Source organism: Megalobrama amblycephala, linkage group LG14 (assembly GCF_018812025.1).
Source record: "Megalobrama amblycephala isolate DHTTF-2021 linkage group LG14, ASM1881202v1, whole genome shotgun sequence".
Classification (NCBI taxonomy): domain Eukaryota; kingdom Metazoa; phylum Chordata; class Actinopteri; order Cypriniformes; family Xenocyprididae; genus Megalobrama; species Megalobrama amblycephala.
Window position 1 is genome coordinate 49,919,348 of NC_063057.1, and position 22,829 is coordinate 49,942,176.

A 22,829-nucleotide genomic window follows, 5' to 3' on the forward strand; every position below is an offset into this window, starting at 1 on the left:
AACATCTCAAGCAATTTTCAATTTGTTTTTCTACAGAATATATTCAAATCCCACAATTTTTACTTACATTTTACTTATAAACCTTGCCTATATTCTAAACATTAATAATACTATTGCCAGATTCATGTTCTGTTTTATGGACATTTAGTTTGTTTTTCATTGTTTCCCTGTGTTTCTGTTCCTGTGCCCTTTGTTCTCTATGTTCCGTTTTTCATAGTTATTGATTTGGTTTCCCTCTTTATTGATTCCGTTCACCTGTGTCCCATCTAGTTTCCTTGTTTGCTCTGTATATTTAAAGGGTTAGTTCACTGAAAAATGAAAATTCTGTCATTTATTACTCACCCTCATGTCGTTCCACACCCGTAAGTCCTTCGTTCATCTTCAACGAAGATGAATTAAGATATTTTTGATAAAATCCGATGGCTCAGTGAGGCCTCCATTGCCAGCAAGATAATTAACACTTTCAGATGCCCAGAAAGCTACTAAAGACATATTTAAAACAGTTCATGTGACTACAGTGGTTCAACCTTAATGTTATGAAGCGACGAGAATACTTTTTGTGTGCCAAAAAAAAAATAAATAAGGACTTTATTCAACAAGGGTCCGTGTACGTTTTGATAGTTTGTTTTCCAATTTGAAATGAAATACGCAGAAACGAGAAAACGGTCGTTTCCCGTTTTTTCGTTTGTTAAAAAAAAACGGAAAAACGAGATTTTGACTCGATTTTCGTTTTTTTCGGGTCACGGATAGAAAACGGAAACACGACTTCAAAACTCGTTTTCCACATGTGGGCGGTCATTACACGCCCCTTTCAGCCGATTGGTCAATCAAATCTGAGCCAGTGACGTCATCTTCAGTTCGTTCAACAAAATAATAGTCCTCTGCCGCTATATCAGTAGATGTCATAAATCGGCTTTCTTCTGTGCAACCTAACGCGTATTTCACAGAAATATGTTTGCACAGATAAAAAAAGTTTAAAAAACCTAGTCTGTTTTTAAGCTGTCATTGTTTTTTTTTTAAATGTAAAATGTAAATGCCTCTACATCTGTTACCAAGCGCATGACATCATTTGGGATACTACCACCGATCAATAGGCTATAGCACATAATGATAGACTATTCTCTATAGATCAGTGGCTACTGGACTCATTTTTTTCTTATTTTAATGTTTTGTTTACATTTTATACATTTAAATTCAATCATTTAGCAGACGCATTCCTTGCATGGCTATATAGATGAAGTCATCTTAGAAAATAGGCTATCCACTGTGTGGCAACACCTAATAACGGTATCACCATCGGGGGCCTTTTTAGTTTTCCTTACTTATAAATGGCCATGCAGATTTTATCTCTTAAATTAAACACTTTTATGAACACAGTGAACATTATTATACGTCACAGTTTACTTGCTATATTGAACATAGAACTTTTATTATCTTTGTAATTATTTTATTATCTTTTATTATCTTTGTAATTATTTTATTTTGTAAATATTCGTGGCTTAAACAGCGGGAAAATTTACTGTATGCATATATGATAAATGTCTGTGAATCATTAAAAAAATCCCAGGGGGTTAGTTTTAGCCTACATGAACAAATAGCAGAATAAACAACAGAACAGGATTCATCATCATCACGCACCTGCCGCGCTTCTGTGAACGGAGAGAAAAAAGGATTAAATTATATAAAACGAATAAATAGCCTATGCGCGAAATTTATTTCACTTAAGTAATTAACATATTACCAAAATGAAAGGGGAAAAAAATGCGACAATATGAGTGTCGGTTCATTTTTGAGACGTTCACAGAAAGGAAACCGAGACGGCAGAAAATTTCTTTGTTTATTTTACGAGCAATGTTTTGTTTTTATTGTGAGTGTACAAAAATAATAGGCCTATTTAACCCTTCGCAGATTCGAATGGTGTTACATATATTTGACCATAAATGTCTGAGTATTTTAAGTTGTTTCCGCTTTTATAAGAAAATTCAAGTGAACGCGTCGGCGCCTAACGCGCACACACATCAGTTTTAGTAACTTGACATCACAGCCTGTTTACTGTCAAAATAACATAGCCTATTCAACCAAATATATAAAAAGTTATACTGCTCATTTTAAGTAGTCTGTAGGCTATACAATAAAAGCGTTCAAATAATAAATATAGTTTAGCCTCCAAATCGTGAATATTGAAACATTTGGATTTGTGTCAAATTAGAGAGGTTATAACGCCGGTTTCTGTTTCAGTTCAGCTTTAAATTAATTCGTTTTATATATATTATTTTTGTCATAACTAAAATAGCTATGTAGCTGTAATTTTAATCTTTAATGTTTGATCTTTACACATTCCCTCAATCTTTTAACCAAAGGGTTATTAACATTAGCCTATTCAGCAGGCAATGTTAGGCTATATAAAATAAATAGAGAGATGAGCTATTGTTCGTTTTTCAAAACTGCTTACACTACTTATTTATTGTGATTTATTCTATTTATTCAAAATAGAATAAAATAAAAACTAGTTTTTTTTGTTTTGTTTTTTTAAATCTGTGCTTTTCATCCGCTCCTCTGTGTGGGTAGCGCAGTTTCAGCATGCATATTAAACTACAAACCGCATTACAACAGTCTGTGTGCTGATTAACATTTCTGAAATAAATATTTCTGTGAAATACGCGTTAGGTTGCACAGAAGAAAGCCGATTTATGACATCTACTGATATAGCAGGAGAGACTGTTATTTTGTTGAACGAACTGAAGATGACGTCACTGGCTCAGATTTGATTGACCAATCGGCTGAAAGGGGCGTGTAATGACCGCCCACATGTGGAAAACGAGTTTTGAAGTCGTGTTTCCGTATTCTATCCATGACCCGAAAAAACGAAAATCGAGTCAAAATCTTGTTTTTCCGTTTTTTTTAACAAACGAAAAAACGGGAAACGACTGTTTTCTCGTTTCTGCGTATTTCATTTCAAATTGGAAAACAAACTATCAAAACGTACACGGACCAACAATATCTAGTGATGGGTGATTTCAAAACACTGCTTCATGAAGCTTTCTTTTGTTTTGAATCAGTGATTCGGAGCATGTATCAAACTGTCAAAGTCACGCCTCACAGTGGTGAACCACTGAAATTTCGAAACACTTATGACATAACGAAGCCTCGTTTACTGAAATCACGTGACTCTGGCAGTTTGATACATGCTCTGAACCACGGATTCAAAACAAAAGATTCGTAAAGCTTCGAAGCTTCATGAAGCAGTGTTTTGAAATCACCCATCACTAGATATTATGCTTGTTCGACTTGATGCAACGCCGCACAGACCAATCGGCAGCTGACTTGAAGCAGTTGCATGCCTGTAAGAAATTTTGTCTGACTTGAGACAGCGATGACGCCATGTGACTGTGACGTATGGCTTCAAAATTCCAAGAGACCGATTCGAGATCAGCCGCCTGAGTCAGCCAGTGCAGTTTCTCAAGAGGAGCTACACGAGCTCTGGTGACAACACAGCTATTTCACAATTGGCCGGATTCACCGCATGACAACGATCACGTGTGTTTCGTGTTTATTGTCATGCCTTCAGTTCCAGTAAAGCTCACAAATCTGTATTTTTATAACAGTTATAGCTTTAGTGTAGTCGCGATGTTATATTATGTCATGTTTATCAAAATAAAACTGATAAAAAAACATAGACCTCACTACATTGGTATTTAAATAACATATGCTTATGTTAAACTTTATTCTTATAAAAACTGAAGCTGTAAGCAGTACATAAAGTATTGAATGAAAATGTCTTTGAAACATCTGTGTATAAGTCAAATATTGCATTTATTTAACTTCAGCTGTTATAAAGTATGCAAACGCAGCATGAGCGTCATTACAAGAAGCAGAAAGTGTCTGACTTCACGTCTCAGTTTTCAGCTTCTCCCCGCCTGCACGCGGATACTTTCGCTGATCGGTTGCATCCAGCTGCAGCCGATGTCGAACACACCTCTTGTTGAATACTATCAAACTGCCAAAGAAACAAAAGATTCATAAAGCTTTGAAGCTTCATGAAGCAGTGTTTTGAAATCGCCAATCACTAGATATTGTTGATTAAAGTCCTCATTTTGTTTTTTTGTTTTTTTTGTTTTTTTGGTACACAAAAAGTATTCTAGTCGCTTAATAATATTAAGGTTAAACCACTGTAGTCATATGAACTGTTTTTCTTTCTGGGCATCTGAAAGTGTTAATTATCTTGCTGGCAATGGAGGCCTCACTGAGCCATCAGATATTATAAAAAAATATCTATCTAATTAATTTGTGTTCCGAAGATGAACAACGGTCTTATGTGTGTGGAATGACATGAGGGTGAGTAATAAATGACAGAATTTTCATTTTTCTTTAAGCCTTCAGTTTCAGTTAGCCCATTGTCCTGTATTTTCTATGTTGTTGCATTAGTTTGCTCCTGTTATTTCTCCTATGTTTCTGGTTTTGGATTATCTTCTTTGTTTTGATTAATACTCTATGTTTTGACTGCAATTTGAATCCCCCTCTCTCTCTATATATAAACTAATAGAAATAGATTTTATATAACCAGAATGATTTAAAATCTTGTTAGCAAATCATTAGCAGTCCAGAATTGGAGGAGGAAGTTATTTAAGAAAAAAATTCTGGTTCTCACCAGGTCTGGCACTTTGTTCTGCGTTCCTGCCCTGGTTCATACATTATTTTCACATGTACACATGGACATTCCTCCAAATTTATGGAATGGTAACCATCAGCATGATCATTCAGGACCTTTCCTGAAATTGTGTGAGAAGGAAAAAGTTGCAAATGATATTAAAATTAATAAATTAAAACTATATTTTTGGCATCATTGATGAAGTTAAATAATTAAGGTTAGAGGTTTGTGGTCAAAACAATTACATAAAACAAAATTATATATCTGAGAAAACACATTTCCGTTTTTTTAATGCTAATCAAGGACCAACCTTCAGCAGGCAGACAGGTGCTAGTCAATTCTGTGGTGTAATTCTGTGGGTTGCTGCAGGTTGGGGGGAAAGCGGGACCCATCTCCATATAGTGCAGGTCTCCAGGACAAAGAGGTTTGGCTACAAACAAGATAAATTCTTAGTATTTCAAATATAAGGTAGTAAAAAAATGCATATACAAAAATGAATATGATAACTTTTCTCACTAAGTAGTTATAAATTGTGGTTCTTACAGCAGCTGCTTTTCGATCTCCATACTGACCACACTGGATTGGAGCTCCCACACATAAGCGAGAGTTCTTTAAAAAAGGAGCAGTTTGCTTCCTGATGCCACAAGCCATTCATATTTTTATAACATAGAGTCATATAGGTTTGATATTTAGTGCCGAGACATTCGTAAGCATGAGACAAAACATCTCTACAAACCTAAACAAAAAATACAGATATGGTTAGTAGGCAATCAATGCATTTTAAAGTATTTTATATCTTATAATACAGAAATATAAACCATAAGGCAATGCATTATAGGATTATGAAGGATAACTTTATTATTCATTTTATGTACAGGACTCACAGAAAGCACTACACTGTAAACAGTGCTGGGATGTAACTGATTATATGTAATCTGGATTACGTAATCAGATTTAAAAAAATACTTGTAATTAGATTATATTACATTTTAAAATACTCATAATCAGAATACAGTTACTTTTTTATTGATTGCATGATTACTTAATATTGACAAAATGGCAAAAATCTGAATAATTTTTCTTTCACTTTGTATTTTCATCAATATGGTACAAGATTATTTAATTCAAATCAATGGTATAAACAAGTTAGGTTTATATTAGTCTTAAATTATATTACAGAAAATGTCCAATGTAATAGATTACATTACTAACTACAATTTGTATCATGTACTTTGTTTTCAGTATTGAACTACAATTTGTAAATAATTTATCCAACACTGTAAGAAAATTGTAATTTTAATGATATTGCTACAGTAAAAGTCCCCTTTAGTATGATCAATTTAAACTCAGTACTGGAAAACCTTAAATGTTTTACAAGACTGTTGCTACAATATTTTATGGTAAAGTGCTGGCAACTTTACCAGCTGTTTTAACCTCAAATTTGATGTTTGTTTGTTTAAATGTTTATATCTGTTCAGCTGCGCAGAAACTCACTGTATTTTTCAGTGCAACAGAGTCTTGTGTCAGGCATTGTCCATCAGAGAGAACACTGGTAGTTATCAGCTGCTGCATAGTTTCTATGAACAAAATAGTAATGACAAAACACTATTATTATCTTGACACTTGTTCTTTAAACAGAACATACCAGGGCAGCGTTTCCCAAAAGCATCGTAAGCTTAAGTTGATCGTAGCTCCATTGCCACCAATGGAGCTACGATCAATTTAGGCTTACGATGCTTTTGGGAAATGCTACCCAGTTGAGCACACTAACCTGTGCTGTTCTGGTGCCCACAAAGTCCACTCATACCCTCTGCTAAAACCTGGTCCAGTTGCACCTATAAGAGATGTTCTCAAATATTACATATAAAACCTAGTACGTTCAGAGTGACTTTATACAATCGCTATAATGCAACAACCACATATTTTTGGTTAAATTATGTTGGTTAATCTTTTGGCCTGTTATCTTTAATGGAAACTCACCCAGAGTGAACTGACACCATTAGAGACACTGTACCAGGTGACAGACAATGGCAAAACTTTGCTTTGGAGCCTGGTATAGACTCCATAATGAAACACATATTGATAGGTGTGGTCGTATGGAAGGGAAATTCTGTGAAAAGATCAATATATAATAACATTTAAAATAATAAAATTTCTAGCAACAAAAACTTCTAAAATGTAGTCTATATATATATATATATATATATATATATATATATATATATATATATATATATATATATATATATTAAAATATTTTTTTGATTTAATTCATGTCAAGCTTTTCTATATTCTAGCAAAACCCCAATTTGGAAAAACAGTGATTACAGTCATCAAATATTACAATTGCTAAATTAAAATCTAATATTTGATATTTATTTACTTTATGTAAAAGAAGAAATATGAGGTGAAACCTTTTATTAAATAGCACACAAAGCAGCTGTTATAATGATATAACTTTATAATGTTATAATATTATAATTAAATGAAATCCTATACAAATGCAAAACCTCTAATCTAAATTTTAGTCAAAAATGTGACAAATAAATGCCAAACCTGCTGCCTTCCACTGTGACAGTGTTATTGTGAATGAGGGTCGTGATTTTATTCACGATGATCTCCACTCTGTCCATCAGGCCGTTCGGTCCACGCTGGACGATGATATGACAGTCCACTCCAGCATGAGTGAAGCGTGTGAGTGTTACAGGACATGTGGACTTCAGATGAAATGCTGTTTTGTTGAAGGTATAAAAGATGCCGCTGCCATACGTCTTACACACATCTGAAAAAAGAAACAAAAATAAATAAGACCAAAGTAGACATAACAGCTCTTACTGAAAATAAATGTTTTTATTTATTGTGACAAATGGTTTGTCTCATAACAAAACAAACAAAACAAAGTCTGTTTTCTTTTCTCAATATAATATTAACAAATTTAATCAGAAATGTTACCGATTATGTATTAAAGTAGATAAAATGCAATACTTTCTTACTTTGAGCTGCAAACACAGAATAGATGTGGCCTGCAAATAAAAGTCGAAAAAAAGTTTAAATTCCAATTAAAATTCTTCACTCAAACATGTCAAAAAAATTTATATATATACACATTTACATTATATAGAAATAAATAAAAGATTATATTTTTAAATTAATATTAAATAAAAAATAATCAACTGGATTAATCATTAGTCAGTATAGTACATTACTTACACAATTTAATAAATTATATAAAAAATTTAAGTAATCAAAATGAACTAACCTGAGAATACAATAATTATTCCTAAAAATATCACCTGTTGCAGAGCCATGCTATCTTATAAACCTCTGCTCACAGGTGCACAACTGCATCAGGACTACAGAAATTAATCTTGCAGCCCTTTTATAATGATATCCACTTAATCTGAATAACATGAGGAAATAGCCACTAGATTAAACATTGACTATATTCACCTGCACTAATAAGGGGGTATGGAACACAAAAGCTAACAAAGGGCTTTTTATATGCTCTCATTAGACAACTGTGGAAAAAATCCAAAGATTACAGTGCATATCTCTTTATTTGGCATTGCTTTGTTGTTTACCTGTAATGGCACGTAGGTCATTCTCTTTTTGACATTGTTCCTGGTTCTGCTCTGTGAACAGGTGGATTTGATTTCAGGAACAGGAATACTATTAGATCCCTGATGGGAACAAGTTCTCAAAACTAAGCTCTGGGACCATTTTGGGGATTTCCGCCTGGATTTTGCCTACCCAAATTGAAAAGCTTCCCATACCCACATACAGTGCTCTAAATACAAAATTTTGGTGTCATTGTACAGGAAACCATTTGAAGTTACAAAAAACACTGCTGAAAGTGATAAAAAATTATAGTATATGTTGTCTTTGCTGTAATAAAGCCCCCAAAAAAGAGGCGCTTTTTTATTGTTTTTGTTATAAATTCTTTTTTGAAAGTATATAACTCAGGCCCTGAGTGCAGTAGCACCATGCAGACAATTCTGCTTGTTTCCGCTATATTTCAGCAAACACTGCAAAAAAGAATTTTGTCTCTATCATGTTATATGCCAGAGTTATTCAAATACACCTGAAGGGAGGAACATTACCCTTTTTTTCTGTAATTTCTGCCTACCCAAATTTAAAGTCTCCCCATACCCATTATACAGTGGATTAAATGCAATATCCCAGTGTCATTTTACAGAAAACTCTTTGAAATTACATAAAACACTGCTGAAAGTTATATATAATATAGTAATATGTTGTCTGTGCTATAATAAACAAAACAAAAAAAGGTGCTTGATTTTGATCAGTTTTATTCTTTCAGGAGACACAAAACTCTATAAATTATAAAATAAATGTAGACTATTACAATCTAGAATATAATCTACATATTCCAGATTTGTATAATTCCTTATATGTGCATAAACCTGTGTTGAGCATCACATGAGCATCACCTCAGCATCAACCGGCTGCCCCCTGGAGATGCCAGCTGTGCCAGCTGTGCCAGCTGCTGCTGCTGCTCACTTAACTGAAATGAAACAAAGAAATCACTGTTTATGCACAGTAATAATGTAGATTTATTGAAATGACAATATTATCATAAATGTCAACATAGTTGTAGACTTCAGTGAATGCAATCTTGCCAAGTACCGGCTAGGAAGAGACAGCGGGGCAGAGCGGCCCAGCGCCCGGAGTCGGACCCGAGCCCCGAGCCCCGAGCCCCGAGCCCCCGCGTGCCTCACCCTCTCCCACAAGAGAGCAGTCCCCCGTTCTATTCTCCCGCCCTGAGTTGCGTCCCTCGGCTGATGGGAGCGACCTCGTCTCGTTCGGCGGTTCTGAGGACGAGCCGCTTGATGATGACTCCATGTCTCTCACGGCTTCTGAAACGGAGGGATGGGCCGGTGATTCTGAGGAAAACCACGCCCATCTGCCGTCGCTGGAGCCCATCGACTGCAGGCCCAGGATGGATGCCGAGCTGTTCCGCATCCTCTCCAAGGCCGTCGAGTAACTCAACCTTGAATGGGCCCCACCTGAAGAGCCAACGCGCAGTAGACTGGATGAGTGGTTCCTGCTGGGACGTCGCCAGGCCCCCCGCCAACGCTCTGTGCCGTTCTTCCCCGAAGTTCACAATGAGCTGATTAAGTTGTGGCGTGCACCCTACTCGGCCCGCTTACGCACTTAACATCAGTCAGCACTCACTTCGGTTGATGGCTCCGTAGAGAAGGGCTACGAGAACTTACCACCCCTGGACGAAGCAGTGGCGGCTCACCTCTGCAATGAGCGCCATCTCTGGCTCAACCTGACCGAGATTAAGGATGTGGACAAGATGGTCTTTTTAGACGCCCCTGTCTCTCCAACCGGTCTCTTCAGGCCAGCCGTGGAGGGGTTCACAGAGCGTTTCACCGCAGCTCAGAAGTTGTCCCAGGCTATGCGACACTTCCTGCCCAAGTGCTCCAGCTCTACCTCTGCTTATAGCCACCCCAGGACTGCGCCGGCTCAGCAGAGCAAGCCTGCCCCCTCTACCTCCCAGGCAGCACCTCCTAAGAAACAGCGCCGTCGAGCTCGTCCCGCCAGGCGCTCCTCCATCCCGAGACAACGTTAGGGCCCCCGGCCAAAGATTGAGCTGGACCCGATGCCTCCCAAGTCTTCCTGATCTAAAGGGAGAGAAAAGGAAGGGGCAAAGTCCCGGACCACCCCCAAAGCTTTTTCGTTCAGCCCCCCCTCTGCCCCATTCAGTTCCGGGCACGGGGGACGGTTCATGTGTTCTGCTACCAGGGTCCACTGCTGTTGCGCCCACGCAAAACACAGTTTTTATGGCGAACACAATCAATATTTTACCTTCTCAATGAAAGAGCAATTTTCCTCTTCCACACTCGCCGGTGTGCGGGCCCCCTCGCAGCGGCCCGCCACCTGGCGCCATTCAACCCCTTGTCACGCGGGCCGAGGCCTGGCAGGCCATCCCCGGAGTGTCAAAGTGGGTTCTGGGGATAATAACTGAAGGCTACTCGCTCCAGTTTGCTCGCAGACCCCCGCGCTTTGGCGGGGTGCTTCCCACTTCAGTAAACACGGACAGCGCTCACGTCCTCCGAGCCGAAGTGATGTCTCTGTTAGGGAAGGGAGCTATAGAAATAGTCTCCCCCTTAGAGAGGGGATCTACAGCCGTTATTTCCTCGTCCCCAAGAAAGATGGCGGTCTCAGACCCATCTTAGACCTCAGACTCCTGAACCTTTCCCACATGAGACGGAAGTTCAAAATGTTAACGCTGAAGCAGATTCTTGCGCAGATTTGCCCCGGGGACTGGTTCTGCTTACTGGACCTGAAGGATGCTTACTTTCACATCCAGATAGCCCCCCATCACAGGCGATTCTTGAGATTCGTGTTCGAGGGCGTGGCTTACCAGTATACGGCCCTTCCCTTCGGGCTGTCCCTAGCTCCTCACACTTTTACCAAGTGCAGGAACGTGACTCTCTCCCCACTAAGACAAATGGGAATCCGGGTTCTGAATTATCTCGACGACTGTAGTCTCGCCAGAACGCACCCTGGCCATCCAGCAGCTCGCGGCTTCAGTCAGGAACAAAGTCTACTTCCCTCTGAAGTTCTTCCGCCTCCCCGGTTCTGCAGCTCGGCCTTCTTCGGATGCGGCCTCTGCAATACCGGTTGAAGTTTCGGGTCCCTCCTCACGCCTGGCGGCACAGCCGCCTGCGTCTCAGGGTCAATTGGGCCTCTTTGACAGCTCTGAAACCCTGGACGAACCCTGCATGGTTCAGTCATGGAGTACCCCTACAGGCGGTGTCCAGAAGGATGGTGCTCTCGACAGATGCGTCCAACATGGGTTGGGGTCTTTGCGAGGGCAGACCGGCCTTCGGCTCGTGGTCTCGCGAGGAAAGCCATCTGCACATCAACTGCCTCAAGATGCTGGCAGTTATCCGGGCCCTTCAGGCATTACAGTGGTGTCATACATAAATTACCAGGGTGGCCTTTCATCCAGCCGCTTATGCGCACTGGCGAAGTGTCTTCTGGAGTGGGCATTACCAAGGATACAGTCGCTCAAATCGACTCATATACCTGGGAGAACGAACTTGGGAGCAGATATGCTATCTCGGAGCAATGTCCCCTCAGACGAGTGGATGCTCCACCCCCAGACGGTTCTCATGATCTGGGAGGGCAGAGGTAGACCTCTTTGCCTCAGAAGACAACTCTCACTGGCCAATTTATTTCTCGAAGGAGGAATATGCACTGGCCCAGCACCCTCCTTTACGTATTCCCCCCGATCGCTCTGATCCCTCAGGTCATCAGATGAATCGGGGAAGACAAGCACAGAGTCCTCCTAGTGGCCCGCTCTGGAGGAGCCAAGTCTGGTCCTCAGAGCTGTTCAGGCTTTCCACGAAAGCTCCGTGGCCGATCCCCCTGAGACAGGACCTCCTCTCTCAGGCGAACAGGACGATTTGTCATCCCCAGCCAGAACTCTGGGCTCTGCACCTCTGGTCCCTCGATGGGAGCCTGCAAACCTCCCAGAGGATGTGCTAAATACCATTTCTCAGGCAAGAGCCCCGTCCACGAGATGCCTCTATGCCCAGAAATGGTCGGTCTTTGTTGACTGGTGCTCTGCACGCAACATAGATCCTGTAGAGTGTGACATATCACCGATACTGTCTTTCCTCCAAGAGCGTTTAGATATGGGTCACACCCCTTCAACGCTTAAGGTTTACGTAGCAGCCATCGCAGCGTTTCACGCTCATATCGCTGGCCAGTCTGTGGGACGAAACACCTTGTGGTGTGTTTCTTGAGGGGTTCTAGGCGATTGAATCCACCTCGCCCTCTCACCTGGGACCTCTCTTTGGTCATCAGAGCTCTCAAAAGGCCCCCCTTTGAGCCACTACGGTCAGCTGACCTCAGGCCCCTGATGCTCAAAACCGCTCTGCTACTTGCACTAGCATCGGTCAAGCGTGTTGGCGACTTGCAGGCCCTTTCCGTGAGCCCTGTATGCCTTGAGTTCGGGCCCAATGACTCCAAATTCGTTTTGAAACCTAGGCATGGCTACGTTCCTAAGTTGCTCTTGACTCCATTCAGAGCACAGGTCATTTCCCTCTTAGCGCTTCCTCCCTTGTCGGACGAGCAAAAGCTGGAATTACTCTGCCCTGTCAGGGCATTGAGAACCTATGTTGAGCGATCACAGCCTTTTCGGCAATCCGATCAGCTCTTTATCTGCTTTGGCGGCCGCACCAAGGGGTCTTCGGTCTCAAAGCAACGTCTTTCACGTTGGATAGTCAACGCTATTGCCCTTTGTTACTCCTCTATGGGCCTGAACTGCCCCATAGGAGTTAAAGCCCACTCCACTAGAGGAATGGCTTCCTCTTGGGCCTGGTCCAGTGGAGTTTATATTAAAGACATCTGTGAGGCTGGCTGGTCCTCGCCGTCCATCTCTGTCAGATTTTATAATTTGGATATCCCGACCTTACAAGCTCGGGTCCTCTCAGTATGATACAGCAGCCTCTATCGAGCTCCGCCTCATGCCACTCCGGGAGTTAGCTCCCCTTTTGCATGTGTAACACATGGGTTCGACGGCTTCGGCCCTCTCACTTGTCCGCTGGTTCCCTGCGGTGTCCAAGACAAGTCCAGTCGTTCCCTGCCGTGGCACGGCGTGGTTGAATTCATTCCCCATATGCAGTACGAGTGAAGTATCAAAAGGGAACGTACTCGGTTACTAACGTAACCTCGGTTCCCTGAGATACGGAACGAGTACTGCATTACATGCCGTGCCATTAGGCTGCCGCTTCAGTGTCGTCGCTTCAGTCGTATGACCTGAAATCCTATACCCCTATTCGATCTATGATTGTCACACAATAAAATAACCTACATAGGCAAATTCCTTAGAATGAGAGCTTTCTTGTGATATATGACTTGTGAAAAATATAAAAAAATACATATACGCAGAAAATTTTCTTTTCAATCATCAAGAAGAAATTTGTGTCTTGGACCAATGCATATGTAAGCTCAATTTTAACACTCTTATGTATCTTGAAAACAAAAGTTTAGATTCTGAGCTTTCAAATTATACCAAATATGGGCTGATACCATATAGGGAAGCCTTTCTAATGGATGATAACATGAATTATGACATAGTTTCATCCCTTATCCAGGATGGGGTAGTTTAAGAGGTTAAAGAACATACACAACTCTAATCCCAAAACTTGAAGTTGAAGAATGTTAAAGAATGTTTTGTGCGTTGGAAAGGGATGTTAAAGGTTCTTCATGGATCCATCGATGCCAATAAAGAAGCTATGCATATATTTCCTTAATCAACATCCTCAGACTTCACTCTTAAAACAACACAACCTGTGTTAGATCCTAACACACCTGTGTGTCTAGTTAAGGACAACACATTTTGTGTTACTTTTAACTCAAACGTGTTATTCCTGCTCATTTTCTACACACTAATGTGTTATATTTACACAATTGTGTCAATTATGTACACAAAATGACACAAAATGTGTCACAAAAAATGTGTTATTAATTAACACATCCTTTTTGAGGAAAAAAAAAAAACAAAGGTTGCATTGTAATCTTGTGCAATTTCACTTTACAAAAAGGAAACACGCATCAATCATTTATGACCTGTTACCTAGAAAATCTTAAAATCAATTTACTTGATTTTCATTTCTTTTTGTTTCTTTCCTTAGCCCCTCACCGACCCAAATAGGTGATTTATTACATCCTTCTCCTCCAGGATAAAACAGACAAATGGATGCCAAGAACCAGAAAAGATCCTTATAGCAACATGACTATTAAATTGTAATATAGGGTTAATATTAGATAAATATTAGCTAAAACAAATAAAGCTGGATAAGGATATTCTTTAGAAGTGTTCAGAACAGCATCCGCCATGGTACTATTATGTATAATGTCTAAACTAGACATAATATTTATGAGTTTATTTTATTTATAAAAAATTAAAATAAAAAGACTTTTCAAAGCTGTAAACAAAACAAATATTTCTGAAATAGAAGAAAATTATTTATTATTATTATTATTATTATTATTATTAACCTTTATTTAACCAGACAAGTCACTTAAGAACAAGTTCTTATTTTCAACAACAGCCTGGCCGAAGAGTTAATCTCCTGAAAGACATACAAACATACATTGCTGTACACACACATATACATTCAATTAAAACATTTACAGGCTGTGAAAAAAAATACCCCCAAATAGTTTTTTAAATGTAGAGACTGAAATATATGTCTCTGATTTCATTGACGTTTGTAGCACATTCCAATCATTTGGAGCAGGAAATTCAAAAGCGGAATGACCATAAACAGTTTTCTTTAGGGGTAATCAAAAGAATATGATCAGATCTGGTTGTATACTAACATGATGTTGCAGCAACTCTTTAAGATATTTGGATAATAAACCTAACAAGGCTATGAGTAAAAATATACAGTACCAGTGTAGTCCCCGTCTAATAAGTAATGATGTCCAATTTAAAAGATAATACAAGTAAGGTGTAAGACGCATTAGTAATATGTGTCATAGCTGCATGATATACTGTAACACATCTAATTGTTCTAGCACACCTTTACATGCATTCGCTACACCATAGTCAAATAACAGTACAATAATAGTTTAAACAAGATATTTCTTGGCTGACGGAGTAAATGTAGATCTATTTCGATACAATAAACTAAGTCTAGATTTAACTTTCTTCTGAAGATTCTGAAGAAATTGTTTCACAGTAAGTGCTATAGTATACACCAGTATACACAGGCAGTTTTGAAACTGTGAAAAATGGTGACCAATCAAATCGTCTACAATATATAACTTTATATACTCTTAATACATTTTTTTTAACCTTTTTTCTTGGAAAAAAAAAAAAAAACTATATTATGTCAGCTACCCTTGAACACTAAAGCAACTGCTAAACCTGTGACTTGTTGCCTCACAATAATCACAATACAACAAGTGCCATTTACAAGGTCTTTTCTGTCCAGCAGGTGGCGGTATGTCTGTTTGTCTTTTCTAAAGTGGTGTTGTACATTCAATCTATCACAATTATTTTGTACTCTTACGGTAAACGGAGATAGAAATGGAGGTCTCAAAAGAATCAATCTACAAAGCTGAATCCAAATGCAAAAAGCAATGTTTTCATGCCCATTTGTGATGAAATTACTTGTTTTTCAGAATGCATTAGCAGTCAATCATTAGCAGTCACTTCATCAGCTCAAGCAGTGTCCAAGCATATCTGTGTTCTCAGTGAAATAGTTCTGATTTACAATCAAATCCTCTAATCTAAATAACCACACTCATGGACATACTCATCCTAGATTAGCACTCTAATCAGAAGTCGGTAGGTAACTGTTTTAAAACATGAATACTGAACACTCACTAAAAGGCTTCTGGTGGAATACTGCTGAACCATGAAAAAGAAAAAACGATGAACGTCCTAAACATTTATCAGCAAAGAAGTAACATTTTTGGAAATTCTGTTTTCTTGTCATGGATATTTACCCTTTTTTAGGCAAAATATTAAAAGGTGTGCTCCACTTGAAGAAGTGCTGCTCAGACCAATCAGTGTATGACATCAAAGTACCCAGAGAGTGATTGGAGAGCAGACGGTTCCGTATGATGTCATACACCGATCGATCTGCGCAGCACTGCATCAAGTCAAACACATTTGTGTCCGAAAACTGATTTGTTGCCTTGCTGCCTTCTCAGGCAATGACTTTGCATGCAGCGTTTGCGCACGAAGGTACCTGCTGAAAATGATTTCGTAAATACATCTGAGAAAGCATAACGGTTTAATGATCTAGCCTACAGCAAAATAGAGTGAGCTAACTAAGCAAATATTGAATTTCATTGATGATTTTATGCACTGTAGATGATGAGATTTGCAAAGCATTTGCAATTTGATGTTGAGGAACATTGTTTTTAAAGTATTCACAATCTTTTTACGCACACTTTCACAGAGAGCCTCTGCCCATCTTTACTTCTGAGAGACTCTGCCTCTCTAAGACATCCTTTTATAGCTAATCATGTTACAGACCTGATATCGGTTAACTTAATTAGTTGCTAGATGTTCTCCCAGCTGAATCTTTTCAAAATTTCTTGCTTTTCAGCCATTTGTTCCCCCCGTGCCAACTTTTTTGAGACCTTTAGCAAGCATCAAATTTGAAATGAGCTCATTTAGTGGATAAAAGTGTAAAATTTATCCATTTAAACATGTGTCATGTTATTTATGTTCTATTGTGAATGAAATATTGGCTCATGTGATTTAAAAGTCTCAACATTTCCGGAATTCGGGTTGTATGTTTGTATATATATATATATATATATATATATATATATATATATATATATATATATATTGAAGACCACTACACACCACTGCTTAATGCAGTGCTTACAAAAATTAGCGTTACATCTAGTTCTTTATTTTTAAACCAGCTGTTGATGGACCAATTCACCTGCATCAAAGGAAAAATGTGGTTGAATTAACTGATTGCGCAGCTAGAACTGATCTTGTGCCAGTTGTATGCCGCTAATACAACATTAAGAAGGAAGAGATGAAAGGATCAAGAGATCAGAGATCAATCAAGACTCTCAACTTCAAAATAAGCTCTTTTGCAAAAAGACAGATTAGCCATTCTGTAACAAATCAAACTCAAGAATGTGTGTGTTTTCCCAGCTGTAGCTATAGGATAATCAGATAATAAATGATCAGCAAATACTGATATGCCATTATCAACAATTCTGTCTATGAAGTCATTAAGAGGCATTTCTGTGGTATGAAACCACTCAAGTCATTGATTCTCAAGAGCACATCAGTGGATCAAACAGTATCTTTCAAAGATTGTAGCATCTGATGTCAGCTATTCCCTACTGTATTTGAATCAATGCAAATAAAGACCATTCATTAGCACTTCAGTTGATCAAACAGTTTTGATCAACAACTCTGCACAGGAATATTCCATTTCCTGCTCCACACTCTTTAGTGAGAGAAACCCCGCTCAAAGCATTCAAACCGCTCTTAAAAGCTCCACTTCCATTTGCAAGAGACAACACAAACTTTAACATTTAAAAAAATCAACCCGATCTCGTAAGACAACGTAAGTATTTTATGAGGTGGAGATTTTATATAACTCCTAGAATGTGAACCTAAACCTAAGCCTCAGTGGGGTGTAAGCAGATCTTACAAAGATTCACAAATGAGATTGTATTCATTTGAATTAGCCAACAGTTCACCAAAACATGAAACTGCCATGAAAAGCCTTCTCCTGGCACTCTTGCAGTGGCACTTGACCAATCAAATTTGGGGACATGAACCAAATCTGCTAGTAGAATGTGTATGTACCTATACAGTCCAAAAATAAATGAATGTGTGTATAATTTCCATCCATTTGTAATGCACATTGCCACGATCATGCCAGGCTCTCCCTCACACATCTGACGTCATGCTCACCAGAGACTACAATTCCCATCATCCTCCCTGACACTTAACCATGCACACCTGACACTCATCAGCCCTAATCATCACCAGCACTATCAGTAAAGCACACGCACTCATTCATTGTCGGGCCTCATCTGATGCTACAGACTACTGTTAATTTACCTACTTTATGATCCTGTTTGCAACGATTGATAATCCTGGCTGTAACCTCTTCCAAGTTAATCTCAAGCCTTCAAAGTTGTTCTCCAGTCATCCCTTGTATCAGGTGTGTGTGAGAGCACAAGCGTAAACACTCATCAGTATCTATAAGCAAAAGTCTTAAAGTTAACCATAAACGTATATTCTTCCCATCTCAAGCATCACCACTTACCTATTTACACTGTAAAAAAAATTCTGTAGTTTTTACAAAACAATTTTGGCAGCTGTGGTTGCTGGAATAATTTTGTATAAAATACAGAAAAACTGTAAACTCATTTACAGAACAAACTGTAAATTGTACAGTATAAAACTGTAATTTAAGGAAATATGAATATAAACCAATAAATTCAACAATGCACACTACTACTAAAATCTGTTTTGTACTTTTAACATATACTAACAACCACCATAATAATGGAGGTGGTAAAAGAGAAAGCCACATGAAGAATCAGAGTTCATCAAGTAGCTTATCCACAAGCTGAAGTATATACTAATATATAGAAAGTGCACATACTAATATATAGAAAGTCATTCACGCAAACGCAAAACACCATCATGGTAACCCACAATACTTAAATAATGCAATAAACATTCATTAAACAACAGAAGATGTAACATAAAACCCTAATGTACATAACTGATAACAAAAACTATTAAGAAACGTGATTATTTAAATAAAATACTTTCAAATGTGGAGTGTCACACAGGGAATTGTGGGAACATCAGAACATCAAAATACATTTTGACTGTAAATTATACATTGATTTTGTCTTTTTTACAGCATTTTACAGTGAAAATTGCATAAATGTCTGGTAAGAGCTTTTACAGTTTTCACCGTAATACAGGAACTTACTGTTAACCTATTTACAATTTTTTTTTTCTGTAGCGTTTTTACAATAATTTACTGTTAAAATCACATTCATTTTTTACAGTGTACTGATTGTGTTCCTGCCCAAACAGTTAAACTACACCTTGTTTGAGTTTTACCTTGTTTCTTGGTTATTTCAGTCTAAGTTTGTACGTTGCACACAATCTAATAAATGTAATGCATATTTTTCAGTCATACATGAAACAAGATTTCTGCACTCAAAAATAAATAAATAAAAACATGGAATAGTTTACTATAGGCCTACTATTTGCATGTATTTTGCTTTATTTAAATAAATATATTTTCAAAATGCATTTATTCAATTGCTTAGAATCAACATAAATCTGTTAATTATGAAACAATTAAATTTAAGTTAAAAAGTATGAACATGCTTAAAAGTTTAAATGTATGAGATTAAAAAATGATTTATGACAAAATGACATTAAAATGTTTAATAGTATATGTTAAAACTGTTTTTACAAATACATAGTGTAATTATTATGATTAGTTCACTTGTTACAGTTCAGTGTTATACTGTATATTCAATAGATTTTATTCAATATTTATGTCTATTTATTTGTATAAAGTTGTCTGAAAATGTGATGGTCATTTTGTAATGCTGTAAGGCAAAATTTATATTTTTAGGTTACCTGACAAAACTTTTTTTTTTTTTGGATATGACATTAATTGTCATTCACAACCTGACATTCATTTCATTTCATAATTACAGTTTAATTATGTTCCATGTTGAAAATGATCTGGGGTCTCATTTATAAAGCGTGCGTACGCACAAAACGGGGCTGGAAGCGTGCGTACGCCAGTTCCCGCGCAAAGGTTGTGATCTATAAAAACAAACTTGACGGGAGAATGTGCGCACCTTTAAGCAAACTTTGAGCCGTGCGTACGCACATTCTGGAGACAAAAGTGATATGAATTGAGATAGTAGATGTGCTACTTTCGATCACTTTTCCAGTGACACGCTGTTTTATGACAGCGAGGAGCGCTGGGAGCACAATAATTCCTCTTTAAACTAAACTGCAGATGTTATGACAAAATATTTTTTTTTAAAAATGACGATCAGTGATGCACACTTAACTTCGATATTATGGAAGACGCTGCTGGATTCGGTGGTCGAACGGTCCGTTGTCCAGTTTGAATAGGTCCAATAATATCTTACTGTACAGCCACAGCTGCAGGAGGTGTTGATGTCGTGTAGGATCTTCAAACAATTACCATTTGAAGGATATAATTTGAGGAAAACGGTAAGATTTGCATGTTTTCTTTTTAAAATCCTTTGTCAGTGACGCGCCGAGTCAGACAATTGTATTTACACTGCAATAAATAAGTAGGCCAATCTGTTTCCACTAAAATAGCCTATAAACTTCCTAAAAGATATGTTCACCTCATCAGCAAAACTGCATAAATTTGATTTGAATTGTTTAAAACTATTCAAATACTATTTGGCCAGTGGAAATGAATGAATCAACTCTATTCTAAAACCTTTATCTGAAGTATTTTATACAATTTTGTTTTTATGGATATTTTGATATATTTATTCTAAAACATAAAGAGGATACTGGATGATCTTTATCAATATAATGTGTGGCACAAATGGCATTTATAGTCCATATCTAATATTTTCCAATGTCTTGTACCTTTGACGGTGTTAACCATGGTGTCACGTGGTTGGGAACGTGTATGGAAATGATATGCAGATGAGGTTATGCATAGTAAAACTAGGCGTCGTAAGCTCCATATATGGTGATTTCGGGGAGGAGACAGGGTGGAGATGCACGTACGCACAATCTTCCGCTGACTGGGATTTATAAAGGGATTTGTGCGCAGGTTCTGGCGTACGAATGGTTTTATAAATCTGATTTTTTTTTTTGTGCATATACAGAATCTAGCTTTTGCGCGTACGTACACTTTTAGTAGGGATCCTACGCACAGTTTTATAAATGAGACCCCTGACCATTGAATAACCTGTTAATATCTATCACAGCAAATTATAAACCAATATCCACTGCACAAGTTTGTATGTCTGTATGTATGTAACAGTCTGTTTGTATGTAACAGTCGGTGTTATGTTGAGATTCGCCTGTTCTTCGGAGGTCTTTTAAACAAATGAGATTTACATAAGAAGGAGGAAACAGTGGTGTTTGAGACTCACTGTATGTCATTTCCATGTACTGAACTCTAGTTATTCAACTATGCCAAGGTAAATTCAATTTTCCATTCGATGGCACCTTTAAACATGATAAAACTGGCATTAGCCAGTAATGGTGCATCTTAGCAGCTCCTATGGGAAAACGGTATTGATCAAAGCATACTTTTTCATAACTCAGGAAGAGAAGTTCTCATTTATGTCTCATTTAGGTCTCCAAAAATTCTTTGGAAACACAAATGGACACAAATTAGATAATGATTGGATTAGATTAGATATTCAATGAACATGGTTATCATAGCTGAGATAATTTGGTCTTGGAAGAGTTTTGATGAGAAATGTTATATTGAGATTTGCAACTTTTGTTTTGTTTGGCATATCTGAGGAGAGGAAGCACATGTGAGATTACTGAGGTCTTTTTCCTTAGGAGAAAAATCTTTTAGCCAAACGACTGTAGCATAAGTCTCCATTTAATTGATTTTTGGATCTTTAGATTTGTCTTATTTAGACACTTTATTAATTAAACATTTCAGAATGCATACTGAAGTAGATAGCATCATTGGGCAAATCCAGAATTTAATATTTTTGGCTCCCTTTCAAATCAGGGTTGGAATTTTCCACATGTTCCACAGAGAGTTAAATTGAAATTACAGGAAGAGAAATTTAATGAATTGCAATTCAAACAAGCTACGCAGAACTACAAATAATTACTTCATAAATATTGACTAAATATACAGATTTTCCCCTAAAAATTTATTTTTTTTTCTCAGTCTCAGCCAAATTGAATGTTGTCGAAGAAGTGAATATCAAAATGCGCTTCATATGGCACCATCTAAATTGAAGTCCCCCTGATGTAGTCAATAATTTTATCCCTTAAAACACATATTTGATCACCAAAATTACATATTTAAAAAAAAAATTCCTGTGGAAAAAAAATCGTATTGCCTTAAAATAGCTTGAATGTAACTCTACACCCTTGCCTCATTTAATATAGGTGGATCTATGAATATGATAATTAGCCCCGCCTCCTCACGCACAAGCTCAGACGAAATCCACTTGGTCAACTTACTGAGGTAAATGCTGCACAATGGTATCACTTTTTACAATGTCAGACACATAACGGTAATTAATATGATTAGCGATTTGCTTGACTATGTTATCGCTTTGAACAACTCAGAACATCAGTGGAGAAAGGCATATAGGTCATCATAACATCAAGCATCACACGCCCGCCATATTTCTAAATCTACGCGATTTTTCATATCAACAGAAAAATATACCGGGGTAACCTTCTTTTGACACTCCCTTGTGCTGGCAGTTAATATATTAAAGCCCGCCGGCACGTTGACATGATTGGTTACAAGTTAGTTTGTGACGTCAGAAACACCAGCGATTTCAAGCCGCGGGTTTGAGACCGTCTTTGGTGTGCAGTTTTAAAGAGAAAATACTCAGCAATGGTGTTGACTTATGAATTTGCACGTGGTTTGACTTAAAGCATGTTAAAAAAAACACC

The 22,829-nt window shown here is 37.8% G+C and overlaps 1 protein-coding gene across 1 annotated transcript in view; it reads right to left on the reverse strand.

Annotated features, from left to right (window-relative positions):
• LOC125244789 (mucin-2-like) overlaps nt 1–8,033 on the reverse strand; it is a 33,742-nt gene extending 25,709 nt beyond the window's left edge. The window contains 9 exon segments of the mRNA XM_048155043.1: nt 4,649–4,769; nt 4,959–5,078; nt 5,192–5,384; nt 6,143–6,225; nt 6,420–6,483; nt 6,629–6,758; nt 7,205–7,430; nt 7,642–7,671; nt 7,908–8,033. Coding sequence (XP_048011000.1) covers nt 4,649–4,769; nt 4,959–5,078; nt 5,192–5,384; nt 6,143–6,225; nt 6,420–6,483; nt 6,629–6,758; nt 7,205–7,430; nt 7,642–7,671; nt 7,908–7,956 — 1,016 coding nt within the window. The 5' untranslated portion in view covers nt 7,957–8,033.
• Between the last annotated feature and the right edge of the window lie 14,796 nt (nt 8,034–22,829).